Source organism: Castor canadensis, chromosome 14, assembly GCF_047511655.1.
Source record: "Castor canadensis chromosome 14, mCasCan1.hap1v2, whole genome shotgun sequence".
Classification (NCBI taxonomy): domain Eukaryota; kingdom Metazoa; phylum Chordata; class Mammalia; order Rodentia; family Castoridae; genus Castor; species Castor canadensis.
Window position 1 is genome coordinate 88,646,236 of NC_133399.1, and position 23,453 is coordinate 88,669,688.

The 23,453-nt window shown below is 37.1% G+C and overlaps 1 protein-coding gene across 5 annotated transcripts in view; it reads right to left on the bottom strand.

Moving 5' to 3' along the window:
• The window catches only part of Galnt7 (polypeptide N-acetylgalactosaminyltransferase 7), a 127,344-nt gene that overhangs the window by 23,972 nt on the left and 79,919 nt on the right, over positions 1-23,453 (bottom strand). For all 5 annotated transcript variants that reach the window (XM_074054978.1, XM_020186904.2, XM_020186905.2 and 2 more), the window contains exon 3: positions 1,518-1,684. In XM_074054978.1, coding sequence (XP_073911079.1) covers positions 1,518-1,684 — 167 coding nt within the window. The remainder of the gene's footprint in view (positions 1-1,517; positions 1,685-23,453) is intronic.

Consider the following 23,453-nt stretch of genomic DNA (forward strand, 5'->3'; position numbering starts at 1 on the left):
TGCCAGGCAGGTACTCTAATGCTGGTCACACCTTTAATCCATTTTGCTCTGGTTATTTTGCAGATGGAGTTTCAGGAACTCTTTGCCTGGGTTGGCCTTGAACTGTGATCTTCCTGACCTCAGCTCCCAAGTAGTTAGGATTACAGGTAGGTGCCACTAGCATCTGACTGCTCTGTTGTTTCTGAGATAGGGTCTTCCTTTATGTCTGGGCCATCTTGCTCTGCAATCCTATTTATGCTTCCTCCTGCAGCTGGGATGACAAGTGCATGCCATGTTGACCAGTCACTGGTTGTGATTGGCTCTCGCTAGTTTTTTGCCAGCTTTAGTCATTTTTGCGTTAATTATTTTCCAGACAAGGTTTCTTTTTGCATGGGCAGGCCTCAGATTATCACCCGCCTATCTATGCTTCCTGCATAGCAGTGATTACAGATGTGAACCACCATGCCTGGCCTCTGTCTTCAATTCTAACATTATATTCTATAGTCTCACTACTTTATACAAAAATGTTTCTTCAAAACTTATTTGTCAAAGTGCATATCCTGTTATTATTGAGTAGTCTGGGTTCTTTGGTGAGTTTTCAAAAGCTTCAATTCTGTTTGTGACAAGCAAAGAGGAAGGAATAAATAAATATCTAGACCTGGGTTGCAAAAGCAAAATTCCATTTTTATTTACATGCTGACTTAGGATCTGAGCTACAGCACTATTTATATTTTCATGTATTCTTATATATGTCACTAAGAACATATATTCAACTTACAATGGTTGATTTAGAGAAATTATTTAAAGTTAACTTTTATTATGGAAAATCACTGCTCAATCACTGTTCTGCCAAGTTGAACTGAGATCACCCAATGTGTTTGTTCCTAAATACTATAATAGCTGCCTTCTTAAAACGAGTAAAAAATATAACCATTTTATTCAGCATTCAAAATCAAATGTAAAGCAAAATAAGATGTAAAAGGTACTTTCTATTATAAATAAAAGTAATCCATGTATTCTGGCCAAATTCAATATTTGCATCATCATTCAAATGCAAAATATAGGCTATGAAATAGTTACATAGACTTCAGTTTGAAATCTATGGATGGAGCTTCAGGTGACATTGCAATATACGTTCAGTTGCATTTTTCCACCTTTATGTAAATATTAATTCCATGGTTAAGTGTTTACAAAATCCAAGCTCTTGAAGAATTGGTATAATATAAAATAGGAGTTGAAGACACAGACTTATGAGCCTCTGGATTTGGGTCTGGCAGTAAGTTACTACCTCTGTGACTGGTGGCAAGTCACTTGACTCTCTGAGCTGCCTGTGTGAAACAGAGATAATAACATTTATTCTAACGATTATCCTTTGGATTAAAAGAAATTATTTACACAGAAGGCTTGGAATACCATCAACTTGTTGATAATAGATCTTATCAGTAGATACCAGCAATTTTTAAAAATTGTTTGAAATAATATTTTTATAATTACTCACAATTAACGTGTACACAAAATGTCAATTCTAGAGCCATTACCTTTATTGCTGAAATCATCAATTAACACAATTTCTGCTAAATATTTCCTTGGAGTCCTTTTGATTACACTGTGGACTGTTCTCATGAGGGTTGACCATCCTTCATTATGGAAGACAATGACAACACTTGAAGTGAGTAGGTTTTCATCATAATGCCAATACTTGCATCTGCAAAAAAGGAAATTTCATTGCACTTACTTAGAGGTAATCTACAATGCTTGGCTCCAAAATTACTGTAATGCATTTCCTGATTGGATTGTAAGTATTATTTCTTAACTAAGGCAATGGAATGAAATATAGCCTTTTATATTTTAGCAGAAACACAAGATAGGAGAGAGAGGCTGTCATGACATAAGGTACTCCATAACCAGTACATCCATAGTGTGGTAAAAAGAACTAATTTATGAATTTATGCTGAGGGGGGCTTATGTTATTTATTTTTTTTTTTTAAATAATGTGGATATCCTTTTTTCCTTTTTGAAGCCTGAGCTTTTGGTACAAGAGATTTATTTCACTGTCCTGTTCTAATGACTGAAATATTTAGAACAAAAATTGAACAGGCTGACCTATAACATGCAGGAGGCGCTGAAAAATGTACTGTTGAATGAAAACACAAAGTTCAAGTATTGTTTAGAGTTACCAGATTGGCTAAGGCAGGATTTTAGCTACTCTGCACAAAACTACTTGAAATACCTGTAGCAGGAGTACTTGTTGAAAGACTTTCCCTAACTGGAGGAAACCCCAAAACAGGGCCTGCCCTGATGAGGCCTCAGCTTGGTGAGCACGATTCTGAAAGAGGGCCTTCCAAAGTTACAAGGAGCTTAATATTCTTTCAGACTAACAAGTTCAAAAATACAGTCGTGGAGAGAAGCAAATCTGGTAAGAAGATGTGTAAGTGTTTCTGGAGAACAACACAGGCATAGCAAGACATTTCTATTTTTAAATAGGTAGGGATAATTCCCCAAACATGCTGCAACTCAGATGCAGCACCAGGCATTAGTTTTCTTCCCCTGACTCTAAACAGCTGGGCTTAAAGCAGCAGAACTGGCTTTGATATAGCAATTTTTATTTATAACAGACATCGGAATTGGTGGAAGTATTGAAGGGGGAAGGAAAGAGGGAGATCAATGTGGGGAATCCTTACTTAGATATACTGTAAGCACATACGTAACTATCACAATGTATCCTCCTGTAAACTATTATATGCTAATAAAATTTTTAACAAATACGGAAGGAGCTTTGGGACTTACTGATTTCTAAGGCAGGAGATGGCACTTGAATTAAAAGGCGAGATACACATGAAGGCCCTGCACTCTCACAGATGACCAAGGGGCAAGAGAGCTAAAGTACAGCATGCTGTTCGCTGTCCATCTCTTGTCACCTATTATAATTTGAAATAATAACTCTAAAAGTGCAAACCAGATTGTGCACCAATAATTTTGGATATATGTTTCCCTTACTTTTCTTAATATTCTGTCTTAAAAATTACAAAACTAATGCACAGATTGTTATGAAAATTCAAGCAATATATAAATTTATAAAGCAAAGGTGAGCTGGATGCTGGTGGCTCATACTTATAATCCTAATTAGAAGGCAGAAATCAGGAGGACTGTGGCTGGAGGCCAGCCCAGGCAAATAGTTCAAGAGACCCTATCTCAAAAATACACAAAAAAGTGCTGGCGGAATGGCTGAAGTGGTAGAGCACCTCCTAGCAAGGATGAGACTCTGAGTTCAAACCCCAGTATTGCACCCCCCCAAAAAGAGCAAAGTGAAAATCCCCTTTCTCTCTCCAGCTGCAGAAAATCCTCTTTCTCCTCTCCAGCAGAGGAAACTGCTGCCAATATATTTACATATATACAACATGTATTCAAATGAGCAAGTATGGCTTTTTCTATGTGAGTCTGTATACTTTTTAATTCTTTTAAACTATTGTGTAATATTCCAGGATACAGCTATCCCATAATCTATTTAATAATTTCCAATGATCACCCTTACACATATATCTCTGTGCCCTTGTATAGGAATCTCTCCTACAAAATGCTGGAGACTATAAACTCATTAAGAACTCATCTAGTTTGCTCAGCACCATGTTACCCACATCTAACACACAATAGCTAGTCCATACCCCAATAGCAATGCCCATACCCCAACCCATAATCCTTCTATTCAGAGGTGCCTTGAGAACAAGTAAGTCCATACAGTTTCATACTCTACAGAAAAGGGAAGTAAAAGCTCTTCCAGTTAGGAAAGGTGGAAGAATATGGAAAGAACAAGAGGACAAAATATATAACATAAGCAGATGAAGGAAGTGACTTGTGCCCAGCCTCTACTTCTAAGCTTTAGGAGATCACCCAGTGTGCAGTGGCTGCAGTGCAGATAAGTAATCATGTTTAAGTGTACTCTAAGTTCTAAAAAGCAGGAAGGCAACTGTATAATAAGGTACAGAGAGAGAACATTCTCATAACTTTGATTATTGGACTTGTTATAATTATTCTATTTTATGACAAGCTATTGCTACTAATATCTTACTGTATCTTACCAGAGCCAGACCAGGGAAGCAGAGATGGGAGGTAAGCAGGCAAGTAGCACCCATAACACTTCAAGGAAGAATGATCCTTTTGTCACCTGGATGCTAGAGAGGAAAGGAAGAGAAGAAAGGAGCCCACCAGAAGCACAGAAACACTCTAAAGAAGGAGTGTGAACTTCAAACTTATTACGCACTTGGTCCAAATGAGAGCATTAGGGCAAAACAGATTGGGTTACCATTAATTACAAGCTTTCACTTGCCACCATGAGCCTGAATGAAAGCTTAGCTCTTTGTTAGCTTTTCTGATTTGCTATTGAGAGAAGAAGCTATTGCATAGCACACAGGGTAGTGCCTGTAATACACAAAGCCTTTGTTATCACTGCTTGGTAATGAAAGAAGGTTTATGGTACTGAGATTAAGCCTATTTTTGTACCATCTCTCACTTTACTGGTGTAGAATTTGTAATTAGGTCTCCCCTTGTCTGCGGTTTTCCTTTCTGAGGTTCCATTTACCAGCAGTCAGACATGGTCCAAAAATATAGTACTGTACAATAAGATACAAACAGGGCGAGAGAATACACTTCCAACAATTATTCTATTATGTTATTATAATTATCCTATTTTTATCATTAGTTATTGATGCTAATCTCTTCCTGTGCCTGATTTATAAACTAAACTTTATCATAGGAGTATATGCCTAGTGAAAAGTGTACGTATGTATTTTGTATTATCTATGATTTCAAGTATCCACTGGGGGGAGGAGTTTGGAACATATCCTCTGTGGAAAAAGGGAGGCTACTGCAAGTTTTAATCAAAAGGAAAGGTAACTGAAACAAGAATGCCATGTTTAAATGAATAAGTCTTGTTACACATTTCTGACTAATTTCTGCTCTCCTGCATTTCATTTTCCTAAGCGAGCTCTTAACTCTTCTAACATCAAGGACAATAGTGGTTCAGCTATACTGTAGAACTCTTCTGATCCAATTATTCCCATTCAGATTAGAGACTTGCAATGATTAAAGCTACAGAGTTATTCTTAGCATGGTTTTACAAAGTATTTTCATGGTAGCTCTGTGGGCCAAGTTCTTGGTATCAAAGGAAAAGATGAGAAAGAATTTTCACAGTTATTCTTCTGTAACTAACAAGAGTACATTTCAAAACCAAAAATGAAATACCTAAGAATAATTTACTTGCATTTTCTCTGTATCAGCTATGTTTTTCGTATCTGTAGTTTGATACAGAGACTTATTGTATTTAGATTTTATTAATAAATACTATTTAATAAGAATATTACAAAGTTAACATTTTTAGGCTGTAAATCCCTGTAATCCATGTATAGTACCACTATCTACAGTAATGTGTGCACTTGTGTGTACAAGTTACTTATCTTGACCCCTATAAGGACTAACTTACTTCTACATTGTTCACTGACAGTCTTAATAAAAAGAGTACTTTTGGATTATCTTCCCTTAATTCTGCAAACAGTCTAAATCTAAAAGGGAAAATTATTTAGGCATAGAAAACAAATCTTGCCAGGTGCCAATGGCTCCTGCCTGTAATCCTAGCTACTCAGCAGGCAGAGATCAGGAGTTGTGGTTTGAAGCCAGCCTGAGCAAACAGTTCGAGAGACCCTGTCTGGAAAAAACCCATCATAAAAAAATAGGGCTGGTAGAGTGGTTGAAGGAATAGGCCCTGAGTTCACACCCCAGCACCGCAAAAAAAAAAAAGAAAAAGAAAACAAATCTTTATTTTTGGGAAATGCAGATTTTTTTTTTTTAACTAGCTGCTTGTATTTTTAAATAAACTGAGAAACTTTCTTGTCTTTAACTAAAACCTCTTTTGTGCATTTACATGATAAAAGGAAGTGAAAACAATTTATCTGAAACAATGCCAATGGTTAAATAAAGTTATTATGGTAGCTGTAAAATTTAACTCAGCATCCAGAAATTATATATGCTTTCAACAAAAGGAGAATTATCATTATTAAACCCAAGTGCTCCAACTCAACAGACTCAAATGTTCAGGTTCTGTTCACTTTGGTTGGAATGATTCAAAGTTAGTTCCTCCAGACCATGCTATGGCAGATGTCATTCCTTACCGTGCATTATGCATGGCAAAATAATCTAAGGATCAAAAAGTAACAAATCACAATTTATCACCACTCTCTGCATTTGCTCCATTTTATCAATGTATTTCTCAGAAATGATTGTTAGAATAGTTCAGATTGTGGACTAGCTGACATAGGGGGAATATTACAATACTACCTGAGTTTGGATATAATTCCTTTGTAAGCATAATATACAACTGCATTGACACTGCAGCTCTTGCAACTGTATCATATTTTAGCTCACAAATCCTTAGAACTTTTTTCTCAAATTACTGTGAAGCTCAATATTTCCAGGTCTGTATTTTTATAATTGAATTCAGTATAAAATACCATGTTTGTAAGAACTTTTGTAAATGCCACAATGTACCCTTACCCAGCACAACAATAATAATAAAAAAAAAACCTATAGCGTTAAAGAAAAAAATACCATGTTTATGCTTACCACATCCTATATTGTTGGTTTAGATGCCTGGTCTAGTAGGCATCTGTCATTGTTGTATATAATCATCCTGCCCAGTTTTCTATGTTGGAAGTTGGATTAATATGATTTCTGTCTCTTCATCTACTGTTAACAGGATCAAATACTGTACTTTAAAGCTACATGTTAGCTGTGAGAGGATGATATCTGTTTCACCTGATTGCACTACCATTCAAACTACATTTCCGTATCTTGCCCACAGGGGCTCTGAAGACTTTACTAAAATGCCCTGCTAAAATCAAGATGCAGTAGGTATCAAAAGTCTACTGATCCATTAGGGTAAGCTCATGTTTTCCTTCAGATACAGGTATGAGTTTGGTCTGACTTCTTTCCATAGACCCATGCTGGCACCTAGTGATGGCTCCTTTTTAAGTATGCCTAAGTGATCTTCCCTAGACTCTTACTGTGTATCAATGTCAAGTCTCCAGAATCAAACTTTCCCTCTCTTTCCTTTGGAAAATATAAGACAATATTTTCCCATCTCCTGTTTCCTCAAATCTCTTCTCTTCTCTCCAACATCAGTAATCCCTAGTTTACTGACATGACTTCTACTCGAACTCATCCAGCAAGTCCCTCAATATATGGTGCTGTAAGATGCTGCTAAGGCCTCAATAAATCTAATGTACCCTTAACATGTTAAGATGTCAGTTATTGGACTGGGGGCAGTAGAGTGCCTGCCTTGTAAACTGAGGCCCTGTGTTCAAACTCCAGTACTACCACCAAAAAAAAAAAAAAAAAAAAACAAATCTCAGTTACAAAACTTTCAATATAGAGATAACTTTACATGTCTTTTTCTCATATGTTAAAAACCATATACTATGCCCTAACTGTTTGCCTGTTCTTTGCTTTTTTATTCTTTTACTCCAAACAGAATAATTTTTTTTGGAGGGGGGGAGTATGTTGGTTCACAAGCCTGGAATATCACCACTCTTCTGAAAGCTGCCCAATTACACAGCACTGCTGAGGGCCCCTTCTCTAAGACTCTTCTTAAATAGCACTTCCTGAGTAGAAGAGACATATTCTACCATTCCTGGGCTAACAGAATGAACTAGCAGGGAGTGCTTGTCCCAGTTGGGCCAATCAGAGTCCCTCTGCCTGGATTCTGAGCTTCTGAGACTTTAGTTTGTTTCTGCTTAGGCCTGTGTATGGTGAGACAGGGGCTGGACAGAGAGAGAAGCTTTACATGGACAGGTAAAGTCAGTGAAGTGGAGATGAGAGTCCATGAACTCTAAGGGAAGGCTTGTGACTTTGCTTCTTAACTTTTCACCTGCTGCATTGAAGTCTTCCATAGCCATTTCCTGACCTTGGGTTCTATGAGATGCTCCTACACCCTTTCAATTACTACATTTCTCCACCAACTTCTTTTAGATTAAGCTACTTAAATAGATTTGTTTCTAGGCAAATAATCCACATCTAATATGCTACTTGAAATTTTTGTAAATTTCCACTCACTATGTATTCTATGAATTAAACTTAAGAGAGTTTCACTAACATTTAATCAATCAACCAATCTATTTTCTCTTAAAATTGGAGACTACTAGAGATCTCCTCTTTTGTCATTGTTGAAGTTATAGAAATATGAACTAGAGATGGCCTCTGTAGATATTATTTGGTAGGTCCTAAAAATATTTTTTATAGATTGAATAACACTGGTTAAAGTTTAAGAGAATTACATATGCTAACCAAATAGGAAACTGACATATAAAATTTAATTTGCCTAGCAAACACAAGACCCTGGGTTCAAGCCCCATTACCAGAAAAAAAAATTAATTTGAAATGAGGAAAAATAAAAACACTCAAGTTTTCATATACTAGTCATCGCTGGAAACTCTGCCTCCCAACACTGGTTACATTCACAAGGTTTCTTGGCCAGCATAAAATCTGTTTTAATGGTTGGTGCCATCCGGATATGAAAGCTCCAGGCATCCTTCATAATAGAGTTTGCTGATCGAACTAAATTTAGATTAGCTGACTCAGGCTCCCTCTCTGATAAAGTTAGAAAATCAAAAAAATTTTTGTACCTGTATTGTTTTACTTTTTCAATTATTCCCTTCTTAATAATTTATTCTTTGACTAGGCACAATGAAATTGAGGCTACAGTTTGCTTTTTATTTAATCATTTCCCCAAACTCTACTTCCATTCTTTGAAGAACTTGTGTTCTTTTCCTTGACTATTAGAAACTCTAAGATAACCTAATTACTTTTCACTAATGTTCTATCAGTTAATCCTCTCTTGAAGTTCAAAATCAAGTCTGTAATAACAGAATTCATTCTTCTGTATTATCTGCAAGATGAAAACGTCAGCAAAGCTAATCATCAGAAGTTCTGCTCTTAGCCAAAATAGTCCCTTCATGTATTATGTCAATTCTCACTAAATATTTATTGATTTGATTTCAAAATATTTTGTGCGACTACTCCTTTCTCAATGCTGCCAGCTCATCATGGCCATAATTTCTATCAGGTCTACCTCTCCCAATCAGCTTCATCTAAATAAAACACAGGTGTGTGTCATGTGTGCAAGGTTTTAAAGCAAGTGCCCCCAGTTCCATCCAGGCTGCATTTAAGAGTTTCCTAAGACCAATCTCATGTTCTGGGAAAGAGAGTTGAGATGCATAGGTTTATTTCATGTTCAAACAATTAATAGATTGGAGGAGAGGGGGCCCTGTCAGCACAGCAGCTGGACTAGAACCAAAAATGCTCCAGCTTACCATAGCTCAATACTAAGAGAGAGAATTACAAAAAGATCTAATAAAGCCATTGCCTCTATAGCTTATGTAACAAAGAGCAGCACCATCATCTGCCTAGACTACTTGTGACCTCCTTTAATCAACTAAAGACTTGTATTTATATTTATTTCCAATTTCTCTAGCTTTCTCTGAGGTACCCAGTTTTCAGTCACCTCCAATGTGAGATAGCTGCTCTGCTGTTAGACATGATGTCACCTTCCCATTCTCTCAGTTCTCCATCCAGAATCTGGCTGCCAATGATCCTCAAAAACAGTCACAGTATGGTTAGAATTCACAGCTCCAAAACAGCCAAAGTAATTGGAGCTAAATGTTACAGCATCTTTGGGCCACTCAGCTTGTGGTCTCTGCAGCAACCTTACATAATATACACAAACTCTGGGGCAGAGATCTTTGAGCTTTGGAGAATATCTCTATCTTAGCCAATCTGCTGATGCTCCACGGTTATTGTCCCAGGAGCCCAACCAGGAAAGAAGGGTATTGTCCTCCACTTTGAAGCACTGTGACAGAAGACAGAGGCGAAAACTCATAGTTGATTGGTGGGTGTCAAGGGTGGTTACACAGGGTTGATTATAAATGTCCTTTTGTGAGGACATCTGTGGTACTAGGGACTCATGCTGAGCAATCAGTGAGCACTGGCTGCATATGCCACAAGGGACAGACCAGTACAGTAAGCAGAGGGGAAAGTGAGTACCAGTAAAGGAATCTGAGAGCACTCATTCACAAACAAACATATGTTCAGTATCCCCAGTGGACTCCCAGAACTAGTTGTGAAGAATTTGAAGGAACTAAAATTCTTGCAGAGTGTATGTCTGAGCTAACAAATGGTGTTTTTGCTATTAAGTATGGTGATCTCATTTGACCCCAGACAGAAGAAATGCAGTTCTAATAGCACTTAACAGTTTCCAAAGTTCCTTCAAATATATTATCTCATCAAAGTTTCCAGTAATTCTATGAGGTAGGGAGGAGGTATTATCATTTGTTTTTCCATAGGGAAACTGAGACTCTGTTAGGCTACATTACTTACCCAAAGTCAAAAACTACTAACAGAGATGAGATGTAAAATAAATTCTTTGACTTCTTAAGGTTCTTTCTTCACCACATATTTACCAAGAATTACTTAGAAATACACGCCAAAAGGCAAACAGGAAAATGAATTCCTTATTTTCACCCATATCCAAGAAATGCATGGCCACTAACAAAAATGATGACACATAGCATAGAAGAGTTCTTTTTGAATTTAAGGATTGAGGATACTTAATATATTAAGGAAAACTAAGAAGGCTGAGCTATAATTTTGGGTAGCTGTCCTCAAAGTTTCTTTTTGAAAAGGAAAACATACTCAGACAGATGTGACCAGTTAATGATCTGAAATCTCAAACCACAATTTAGGAAAAAAATCTGGCAGTGAATCTAAGGACAGGACATATGTTCTTGTATATTTCTTCAAAACTCCCTGAGAAAGAAAAAAAGAACGTTTCTCAGTGTGAGCCATATGTTCATAGCTATATCGGACTTCCATTTCATGAGTTCACATACCATATTCTAATTTTATAGCAGTGCCAGCTTATCAAACACCAATATATTTGAGCTAAAACAACAACCACTAACAGAAGTAAGGATCAACACTGGCACCATGCATGGATGCAAAAACACTAACAGCATGAACAAATCAAGGTTTGCATCTTTGATTTCAGTTAATTAATTTATGCTTCACTTATGCGATGGAGGACTTAAGGAAGCGTATAAAGACACAAAGAATGAAACATTATAAAAATTAAAAATAAAAGGGGGAAATGGATAAAGAAAGAATGGGGGAGTGGAACCAGGAGTCAAGAATGAAGTTTCAAAAGTGCATATCAAAGGGTAAAGGCCTCCTGTGTGCACGATTCTGGGGAATCGTACACAAATAATACACTGTGAGTAGCACCACTCTGAGTTCTGATACATGGTGGCCTTGGGTACGTACTCTAGATATTTCTTATGAGTGAACCACAGTTTGGCTTGAATTTTCTAGCAGGAAAACCTGGTTACATTTTTGTTTAACAAACCAGTTGTTCAGAAAAAGTACAATATTCTTATTGTGAAGTTCAGATGAATCTTTTTTAACATAGGGTCTCCTTATAGTAAATACAGTAATGAGTTTCACTGAGCCATTTTTCGTGAAGGCTTCAATAGAGACCCATGGCATCACACCAAAATGCAAGTCATTAAAAACAGTTGTGCAGAGAACAAGCTGGGAATTTAAGTTAACACAGATTTGAGAATCACACTTTGCAAACATTCCTTAAAATGTTTATTGAGTCATCTTCTATTCCACATTTCATCACTCAGTGAGTGATTACATGCCTTCTCAATATACTCTAATTACAATAAGGAAATCACATCAACCATATGGAGGAGGAGTACTTCCAAAAGAAAATTTCAACACTGTTAATAAATGAAGAGGAGGTAGAAGCTTACAGAAGTAGCGTGCTAACTTTTGGTTGGAGTTAAAGGATAATTTCCCAATAGAAAACTGTTAAGACTCTGCAGAAGTTATCAAGACAGGCTGTAAATTGTCAAGACTTACTTATGTAAATATTAAACATCAATTAATACTAATGTCCCTATAGTCAAATAAGAAGATGCAGTACACACTATTTTTTGAAGACTTTCTCAACTGCAAAATTCTGATACAAATGTGGAAAAGAGTACATGATATATAACAATTAGCATTTTTTAATTCAGTCAATTTCTGGGGATAATAATATATCAACTATGTTTAATTATTCATCTTGCTAAGGGTATTAGAAACAGAAGACCAGGTAGTTCATTTAACATATAATATAATTGATACACATGAGATATTTAATAAGTATCATGGAGAAAATTTAGTAAGATTATTTCAAGAAGAAATCATTAAAGTAGTTTACTTCTTGTCCAGCATTAGTTATCTTACTCTTCTCTTACATTTTTGCTTCCTTTTAATTTTCTAGGAAATCAAATCATTCTGAGGCTAGTAAACACCAAAACTGAGTTACCAAGAAGTTTATTCCATCCATAGTTATAAGACAGAACTGAGACAGTATGTTAAGTCTCACCCTGAAAAAGGTAGATACCCAGAAAACTCAAACCAAAATTTTAGAAAACATTCTAGTTTACTGAAAATCTGGTATGAATCCAAGGACTTAACACATGTGAACACTACAAGTGAGCTACTGTCAATGTTCATCTTGGAATAGTATGCCATCAGTTTGTTGCATTTTATCTTCACAGTCCTTTAATTTCTAATAGGTCTATAGATAACGCTTACATACAGGGAGAGACTACTACCAGAGAAGGAAAAAAAGGAATAAAGGAAAAGGCAAAATAAATCTATTGTGTGTAGGTGGAAGCAACATAGAAGTAGGATATGATGGACAATAGGGGAGAGGCTCCAGAGTTGAAAAAATACTACCAAGTAAAAGAAAAGTTTATTAATCCTTTGAACTAGAGAGTCTACTAGGAATTTGTCATGTTGAAATAATTAACCATGGGCACAAAGGTTGAGCCACACACTTTTTATTACCGCATTCTCTACAATAGGGAGAAACTGGAAATAGTTATAAATGTCATAGAAAAAGGACTGGCAAAATAAATTGTGGTCATTCGTGCAGCAGAATACCCACATACAGCTAGTTATGGGAAAAACATTTAAAGGCATATAAAAAAGTGTAAAAAAATTTAAATGTTATTTTGTAAAATAATATGTACCATCTAACTTCATCTTTAAAAAAATACTACCTGGGTGGTAGGATTACAGGTGATTTTTATTGAATGAGATTGCTTCTTAGGACTTCAAGTGGTGGCTCATAACCAGCAAGCCCCTAGGAAAAAGATGTATCCTGATATTCTTTTCATTTTTATTACCATATATTTATTGTACAGAGGGGACTCATTGTGACCATTCCAAATAGCCTTACATTGTACATTAACTAGATCACCCCCACCATTTTCCTCCCTTGACCTCCTCCCTACCCTACTTAGAGCAATTACAAGAGGTTTCACTGTTCTATTTCATATAATGTGTATGAGGTCCATCAACCATATTCCCTTACCTTCCTGATACACCTTTTCTTGTAAAAATTATTAAGGCTTTTCCCAATATGAGAGTTCCACTTTGCAAATAGAATTAGACCAAATTAACTTTGTATACCTATTCTCTTCTTTATGTAATAGTAGGATATCTGAAAGATTTACAAATTCTGTTTGTGGTAACTCTGAACATCATTTCCACCAGCTTTTTCCTTCATGATACTAGCTGATTGTTCCCTCTAACTCCACCTAATTATATGACCCTCCAATAGTTGTACTGATAGAGCAGGAGCCTATAAGGAACAGAGCTGCCAAGAAGACAGAAGGCTGCAGCAGCTTAGAAGAGAGATAAATGTGCTTAAGAGGGAAAGGGAAACACAAACAAAGACATAAGAGCTCTGTTAGAAGAAATCTTTTCCAAGGGCCAGTGCCAACTTTTGCTGGCTTATAAACTCAAATAGGAAAATCAGTTCTGAGTACCAGGGTAATGTTCCAAGTATTACCGAGTAAATATATTTAATTACCACCATTGTAGAAATAAAGCACTTCATGTGGTTAAAAAAAAAAAAAACTATACCTTTTGGAAAAGCCTCAGAAATCCTGGATATCCTGAAGTCACTGAGATGGACTCAATTATGTATCTCAAGAGTAAAAAAAAGCTTGATTTTTGCAATTCCTTTAAATAGCTGCAAGTAGATACCCTTCGTGGTATTCTAAGAAAACTGTATTTATTTAAATGTATTTAACTAACATGCTCTGCTGTCTAAGTGCTCCTCTGACATGTCATGCCACCACTTGACAGCTTGCTTGTGGCAGTGTTTGCTGCCCCTTCCCCATTAGCATCCAGCACAGACCTCCCTGATGATCACTTACACTAAAGTCTTCAAGAAAGAAAGGAAGCTGTTTCTGAGGCTTCCTCAATTACTTAACACATTTTAATTCAGGACACCAGTTCTTCCCCTAAAATACTAGTCCTCAAAACACTGTCACATTAAAAAATAAAAAAAGGTTTTTATCCCACCCCCCATCCTCCAAACTCAAGACCTCACGGAAGTACCTCATCTGATTGATATCTAATGTATTACTTCCTGAAATTTAATTCCTATCTGTTAAACCTTTATTCTGGAACATGAATGACCCTGGAACTCATAAGTGCTGTTGTCCCAGTATAAAGAAAAACAAAGTTTACCCTGTATTTACCTCCAAATGATTTCCACCTTATCCATGAAATTATCTGCATTACAAAAGCACAGAACTTTTGTAAACAACTTCCCCAAAATCAGCAGGGAGGGGGAGTGGTGAGGTATCTCTAGCCTAGTTTCACTGGATCCCCACAGTATATGATGTACCCAGTATTGTCTCTGTAATTTTTTTTATTTTTGTTTTTGCAGTGATAGGGATGTCTACAACTTTTGATAATTAAAAGCTACTCTTCCTGCATTCCTCCAACTAGACCTCATGGCATGGTCTAGTGGCCTTTTTTTGGACATTTCTTTGAGACTAAAATTGAAGTAAGAAACAGATGGAATGGTTTTTGTTTATGTACTTCTTGAAAAGAATTTAAATTACTCCTCTTTAAGAGGAAGGGAGATAAAATCTGAAATTTATAACTGGCCAGATAAAAGTTAAGGCCAGTTACCAGAAAACTAAACAGATTCAATACAGCACCTACCTGGTTAGGAAGGGTGGTACACTTGGGGCCTAAGACATGGTGTTATCACATTTACATGGTGATCAGTGCCTTTAAATTTCAGATTAGGTCTGCTTGACTATTTCTGGACTAAATCTAATAATTATTCCAAACAGTGCAAAAAAACCTCCTGTGCTCCCCTGCTCTTCTCCCTGACTACAGCAGTCTATGCGGAACACATCTTGGCATAACTCCAACTTCCTTCCCAAGCCCATTTTAGCAGTAAGACATCTGTAAAAGGTGTAAAAGGTGGGGAATAAAGGACGGAAAGAAGGGTGGGATGGAGAAAAGAAAGATAAATTATGGGGGTACATATAAAAATAACTAGGCCCATTTATTTCTATTCCTTGGGTGAAAAAAACTTTAGTATTGTCTACTTTTTGTTCTTGACATTTCTAAAAGCTATCATCAGATTTTACTTTCGGCATAAATTAACAGGTAAAAATTATTTGTTCAATTAGTGCATCTTTATTATTAATGGCCTCTGTTCCACAAATGTGGATTGAAACTGGAGCCACCTCATGGGCCTGCACAAGATGAGGCTGTTTTTGTTTCTTCTCTCTTACAGAAAATGTGAGTCCCTTTTGTAGACTATTTTTTTCATGCTCTTTGTTGATGATTTTGTTGTTTAAAATGGTGCAAGTGTAATGTCAAAGTGCTATGTAGCATTTCTAAGCACAAGGAGGCTGTGCTGTGCCTTACGGAGAAAATCCATGTTACGTAAGCATTGTTCAAGTATGCATTATAGTGCTATTGGCTCGGAATTCCACATTAAATGATCAACAGTATACATAAAATAAGGTGCTTTAAACCACAAAACAAGGTTATATATTGATCAGTTGATGAAAATGTGACCAAAGGCTTATAGGACCCTTACCCTATATATTCCCTAGGAATAATAGTTCAGTATTATTCATACAGTGTTCTGTTACTTTATAGACCCTGTCAAGAACAGTGAAGGCTGACTATATATTAAAATGCAGATGCACAGAAATTACAGCTCACCAATGAAGATAGTTTTAACAAAATCAGTTACAAAGTTTTTCACTCTTGGACTGTTCTCTATATAAAGGGTAAGGTTGCTAGGCGGATGGATTTCCATTCTTTAGGCAAATGCTTCTGCCTACCAGAAAAAAACTGCAAGATGTGATAGAGAAAGAATCATATTCTCTTAATTAAAAATGAATGTATGGCTTGAAAAAAATAATGCCAGGGAACAGGAATCAATAGAATCATAAAAAATGTCAGAGTAAGTCAAGAATGTTCTGTAAAATATTCAAGAATGCCATGTATAAAAATGTGCTCTGAAATTGGCAGGAAGCTGCCAAAAGAATGGTAAAGGAGGGAGGTTCGCCACTTAGCAACAGTAGTAACCAAGAGAAATGAGCCTATTTTATGACAACCCTATCCTTGAAAGGACAATGTGCTCTTTGCTTAGATGACAGTATGGGCTACAAACATGCTTAGTAGAATCAAAAGAATTACAGGGTTACACTGCATAACAGATTTATTATGTTTTCAGAAATGACAAAGGTGTTCATTATTATCAAGTATTTATTTAAATACTGAATCCTATATTATGATATATTTTTCTTCTCTTGATGCAAATTAGAGACTCAATCTCCCACTGCAAAAAAGCAAGTATTTCTTATGTTGATATGAAGGACTTTGTGTCTTTCACTTTCTTTAGGATTCCTCCTCATCTTCCACAGAAGGATGGCAGGTAAAAGATGATGATGTGGGTAATACACTGTAAAGAAAAGGCTGAATACCACATACCTATCATGACAAGAGACCTTATGTAGCAGCAAGAGCTTCTTAAGTTTTTCTGTCCAATGTAGGGACGAAGATGGCCTCCAACTATGGTGACCTCTAACCAGGAGGGCTCCTGTAACCTATGGTATGAGATGCCTTCTATGGTCTTCATCACATTTGTCACAATAACTTTAAGAGCCAAGTCTTATTATCCACATTTGCCAAAAGAAAAAGCCAACAGTCTCTAAATGCTAGTTGTCATGCTTGCAATCCTCTTCAACTCTGTATGGACCTCCTCAAGGTATGCCTCCTTTGGACTCATGAACTCAGTATCCTCAGGTGGCACACAACACCCCCTTCTCTCTCCTCCAGCTCAGGTTTTGAGGCAGTACTCTGCTGCTGAGGGATTTCTGCTCCTGTGAAGCAGTGAACCTGTTTTACCTATTCTAGAGCAAGACCACTGACGAGGAGAATTGCCACTCTGTGCTGAGGACCTGGTTTCCTATTGTAGAACTCACTGGCTAGAGAGCTGCCTACAAGCTCTGACTTGCCATCCTAGAGTTTTATATCCATTGTAATGAAAAGTTCTTTCATAGAATCTCCCTTGCTATGAGGTATTAGTTTCAGGGAGCAGGATGGAGGTGACAGTCATGGCGCTTCTTGAGCCACACCCTCACCTTTTAATTATTTTTTGAAAATGGTCTCACGTTTATGCCTGGGTTGGCTTGAACTGTGATCCTCCTATTTACACTTTCTGTGTAGCTGGGATGACAGGTACATGCATCCGTTCCCAGCTTTTATTGGTTGAGAGGGGATCTCACAAACTTTTTGCCTTGGCTAGCCTCAAGCTGTGATCCTCCTCATCTCTGCCTACCAAGTAGCTAGAATTATAGGCATGAGCCACTGCACCTGGTCCAACTTAGATTTAACAGAAGCTGTTGTACATATAGTTGGGATTGTATATGCCTACATTTAAAGAAAGTCACTTTGGGATTGATAGTACACCTTTTGTTTTGTTTTGTTTTCTGTGGTGCTGGGGTCAAACCCTGGACCTGGGGATGAGCTATATCCCCCAGCCCAGACAGCATAATTCTGGTGAAAGATCCTACAAGACTTGGATTTACTCTGAGCAGCTACTTCAACCTTGATGGTCAGTTACTGTTTGGATTGGGGATTCTCTGTCCTCAGATGAAGGAAGAGTACCAAAGGATCTCTCTCACCACCTTCAGCTGTGAAATTCTGTGAGTCTATGATGTAGTTAATGTATCATGGGCAAGGTTCTTGAAGTGCCCAAGCCATTCCTTTTGAAAGTGACCATGTGACACCAAAAAGTGCAATCTTATACACAAGGCTCCTATCCATTCCAGTCAGCATTATCTGGGCTGTTTGAGGAGTGGGATGAGGGCAAAGATCTGGACTCATAAGAATAAGATGGAAAATGCAAAAAAAATTGTAAGAATAGGGATGTCAAAGGACTTCAAGACAATCCCATGTTACTTGAGAAAATGGGGAGAAAGTGAGAGATGAAGAGACACAAGTATTTACACTACCATCACTACTATGAATAGCTAGCATATATCTGCTGCTTATAATGTGTAAGGTAGTTTGCTAACTATGTCACAGCCTAACACCATGTAGATACTCATCAGCTGGTAAGGCTGAAACCTAAGAAAGCATAGGGAGGCCAAGTATGGTAGTACACGCTTGTGTTCTCAGCTATATAGGAGGCAGAAGTAAGAGGATCATGGTCTGAAGTAGGCCCTGGGCAAAAAGTGCAAGACCTATTTGAAAGTAAACCAAAGTAAAAAGGGATGGGGTGTGTTTCAAATGGTAGAACACTTACCTAGTAAACACAAGATCCTGAGTTTAATCCATCGTATTGCAAAAACAAACTAATGAAATAACCCCACAACAACAACAAAAATGCATAGGGAATGATAAGCTTTTAAGAACATAGAATAAGCTGTTATGCTCTCAAAATCATTAATGTTTTTAGATGCACTAGACAAGAGCATGAAAAATACCCAAAATGCCCCTAAAAAGGGAGAAAGGGGACATTCATTTCTTGGTCTACAGAGCAAATGGGTTTTCTTCTACCTGAGTAGCTGGCATATACAAAGGTTAACAGGAGATATTCTCGTAACAGAATTATATCGTGGAAATGCTAGTAGGGTTGAGCTTGGCAATATAAAATGGCTGGTTGTCTTCATAGCTAATCCAACCTGGTCCCCTGCCTAATTCTGTGGAAACCAAAGCAGGGTGAGCCTGGTATACTGGCTGCCAGACTGGTGCTCCCTCTGCCAGGTTTAGTGGCTGGACACCAAGTGTAAATTTTGCCAAACAAGTGCAAATTACCCAAGTGCTGGAACCAACACAGTGCTTGCTTCTGCACAAATACTGCACAGCTGAGTTAATAGATGCTGCATCTATTACTACTTTCCAAAAAGAGCTGTCACACCTGGCGGTGGCCCAGATCCATCAGAACTTTGAGGATACAGGAAGAGGCAATACCAAAACAGAAAGCAATTCCGCTAAACTCAAGTGATTATACCCACATACCAGCTGCTTGCTGGCTGATTCTATTCAGCTTTGAATCTGGAGAAACATGGGAGAAAACCTAGGGGAGAATGTGAACACAAGAAAAAACATTAATTATAATACAGGAGAAATCTTGGAAGACATCTAGGCCCATAGTTTCCAGACTAGTTTGAGGAGCAGGGGTTGCAGGAAGGTGCCAAGAATAAAAGTACAGGGCTACTTACGAAGACATTTACAGAAAGGATTTGGAGGATTCTTTGGTATAAGTTAAAAACACAGCTTCCTCTTTTTTGCAAATATGGAATTTGAGATTCTGTGAAGAGTAGAAGAGCATAATACTTAACGTTATCCCATCTGATCCCATTGTGCACTCAAACAGAAACACAAGACTCACTATCACAATATGAGTACACCCACACATTTAACTTTATGATGGACACTGACAGGGAACATAAGACGTACTTCATCATCCTCAGGGATAACTTCATCATGTAACATTTTGTCAGGTATTCTTCTGGTTCCATTACATTTCCGCTTAAAGTTTCATAAGCAATAGAACAGAAATAATAAGTTCCTTCTTAACTACTCAGGCATTATATGGTAGATATTTTTCTTTTGAAAATGAGATGGTTGGGGTGGAAAAATCAAATTATGCCAAGCTGCTATATTTTCCTATTGAAATTTTGGTCCTAAGATTAACTTTTAATCCTAAGAACTTTGTGTATATAAACACTGTCTAGGATAAAATGTCTCCCTTTCCTCCAGTAATTTATTAAAGGGGAAGGCCTTGCATGGAAGAGTTTTGCATTGTCCCAAACCAATGCGTTAGCAGTTTAAAACTTGGGTCATCAGAATAATGTCTGACAAATGTTTTCATCATGTAAATACCGTCAACCTTATCTCATGATGTGTTTACATTATGTTTTGATATTTATCAAGTTTACCTTTAGACTTTAAGTAATTTGTATTCCCTATGAATTCCTGAAATTCTAAAAGCAATTACAACAAAACACTGACTACTGTAATAAAGTATCCTACTAATAAACTGTTTGAACTTTGAATCCTTGTGTTTGAATTCTGTTTGTTCCACAAATTTCTTTAATTTTCATTATTAAGACAATGGTAACCTAACTCTAACTTGGCAACTGGCCACATTATACCATTTGAAACCACTGCTGTCCTAAGAACATTAAAGCTGGCCATTTTTTCCTATTACTTTATTCATTGATCCTGTGTGGAAAAAGGACTTCATAGTATCAGATCATCTCCCTTTTGCAGATGTCTAGCAGTTTTGCAATATAAAATCAGGTTCTTTTGTATCAGTTAGTTAAAATAGGGATCAATGCTTTTAGATTAAGTAAGCATCTCAATTATCTAAATCATTGCTAAACATGGAATCTGGTGAAATTATCAGTGAATCATATCTAACTTAACTTTATAAAATTACATTGTATTTGTCAGTTATAAAACTGGAAGACTGAAGATGAGAATTTTGTTCCTGAAGTGTTTCGTTATTTTTATTTACTTCTTATTGAAAAATCTGAAGTGGTGTTTCTCAAACACTATGTATGGCCTTGCAATTCCCAAGACCTTTTTAGGAACTGGGTAAGGTCAAAATTACTTTCGTGATACTAGAACTTAGACCTTGCTAACTTTTTCACTGAGGTGATATATTTACTCTAATTTTACAAAAGCAAAGGTAGGAAGAATTGCTGGTGCTTTAGCACAATGGAACTCATGTTTCTAGTATTCTTCATTGCCACACAATTAAAGACAAACAACACTTAAATTGCATGTTCTTGATGAAGCAGTTTGTCTTCTTTCATGAAGATTTATTAATTTTATTGAACCTTGCCCTTTAGTATACCTTTTTAATATTCTGTGAGGCAAAATGGGAAGTATGCATAAAGGACTCCTGTTACATAGTAAAATACAGTATGATGTTTGTCTCAAGGAAAAGCACCTAAGAGACTGAGATGCTATTTTCACTTGAAAGAGCAAATGAGCAAACTGTAGTTATCTTGGATATCTGGTGTTTTCTTGAACATGAATGAAGAGAGCCTTGTCACTTCAAGAAAAACAACTGACATCATTTGTTGCCTAAGGAAAACTTGAGCTTTCAGGCAAAACCAGAATTTTGTAAGTATACAGCTTCCCAGAGGTTAAAGACTTTCTGATAACTTTCTAGTGATACTAACAAATGTGCTATTGCTATTAAATAATGAAATATTTGGAAGACTCTGCTACACAGGAAAAAATATTCTACAGAAAGCCAGATACCCCATGTTCTCATTTATATGTGGACACTAAAAAATGATTCCCATAAGTAGACAGTATAATAGTGGTTAGCAGAGCCTGAGACATATTGGGGGAAGGGGAAATGGAGAGAAGGGGATACAGAAATGCAGTTAGACAAAAGGTATAACTTTCAACATTAGTATAGTAGGATAACTATGGCTGACAACAATCAAATGTATATTCCCATATAGTAAAGAGGATTCTGAATGTTCCTAACACAAATCAATAATAAATATTTGAAGCAATGGCTATGCCACTTATCCAGATCTAACATTTCATACTACAAACATGTACTGAAGTACCTGTCTATCCCATAAATATTTAGGATTATATGCCAATCAAAAATTAAAATAAAAAAGGTTTGGATAAACAGGTACCCAAAACTAAAAATGTCATCAGTTACCACAACTGAAAGATGGAATTAGATAAAAGAAAGGATTTGATTTTTGAGTCTTTATAATAGAAAAAAAAGTGGCTCCTTCCACTTTACCCCTAGTATCTGTTATCAAGAAAAAAAGGAAAGAGAAAAAGAGATATTCACATATCCATGAATGATTACTGTGTTATCAAGGTCTTCTGCCATAATGTAGCCTTCATGAAACGATTTGTTTATTTATTTATTTATTTTCAGCAGTACTGGGGTTTTGAACTCAGGGCTTCACACTTGCAATGCAGGCACTCTAAGCCTCCAGCCCTTTTTGCTCTGGTCAGTTTGGAGATAAAGTCCTGCTTTTTTTCGCCCAAGCAGGCCTGGACCTAGATCCTCCTATTTTAAGCTTCCCACCATCACAGGGATGACAGGCAGTTACCACCATGCCCAGCTTTTTGCCACTGAGGTGAGGTCTCAGGAACTTTTCTCCTGACCTCAGCCTCCCAAGTCACTAGAATTACAGGTGAGCCACTGGCACCCAGCTGATCCTCTCACTTTTAGTAACAAAATTCATTTTACCTAGGACCCAGCCTTCCTATTTATTTGCTTCATCTGTATTTTCCCCCTTAATGTTATATATCTCACCTCTGTTCTTTCCATTGTGTCAGTCTCACCTCCACCCCACACAACATACCTTGAAATAGGGATCGTAATCAGGTCGACTCTACCCTCCAGAGCTTATGTGACAGTGTCTGGAGATTTGTTTGTCACAAAGGGATGTGGGAGGGGTGAGAGCTGTGTGTGCTCCTGGCTTCAGTGGGTAGATGCCAGCGATGCTGCTAGACCTCCTACAATGTACACAACAGCCCTACAATAAAGAATTACTGGGCTCAGATGTCAACAGTATTGGGTTTGCGAAAACCCCATCTCTGAGGCAGGAAGAAACTCTGCATTAATGAGATACAAAACCTTTGCCTTTTATCTTTTTCCTAACTTCCTGTTCTTCTCTTTAAAGAGTCATTGTTCAGTAGGACACTGTCATGTACCCTCTTGGCTGTTAGTTTAGTATCACTAGCCAGGCAATGTAGTGTTTAAGGCAGAATTTGAACCCTAGTACCTCCATCTTCTAGTTATGCAACCTTCAAGTTATATACTCTGAGACTCACTTCCATCGTTTAAAAACAGTGAAAATAAAAACATACCGATTCAGTCTGGTAATAAGGATTAGTATCAAAAAAAGCTAGAGCCCTGCCAGACATATAGTAGATGACCGGTAAATGGACAATAATGCTGTTGATTCTCCTGTCATTTAGCAAGGGCCCGCTGTCTTCATTAGCTGCTGCAATGGAGCAACAAGGGAAAGAAACACAGTCCT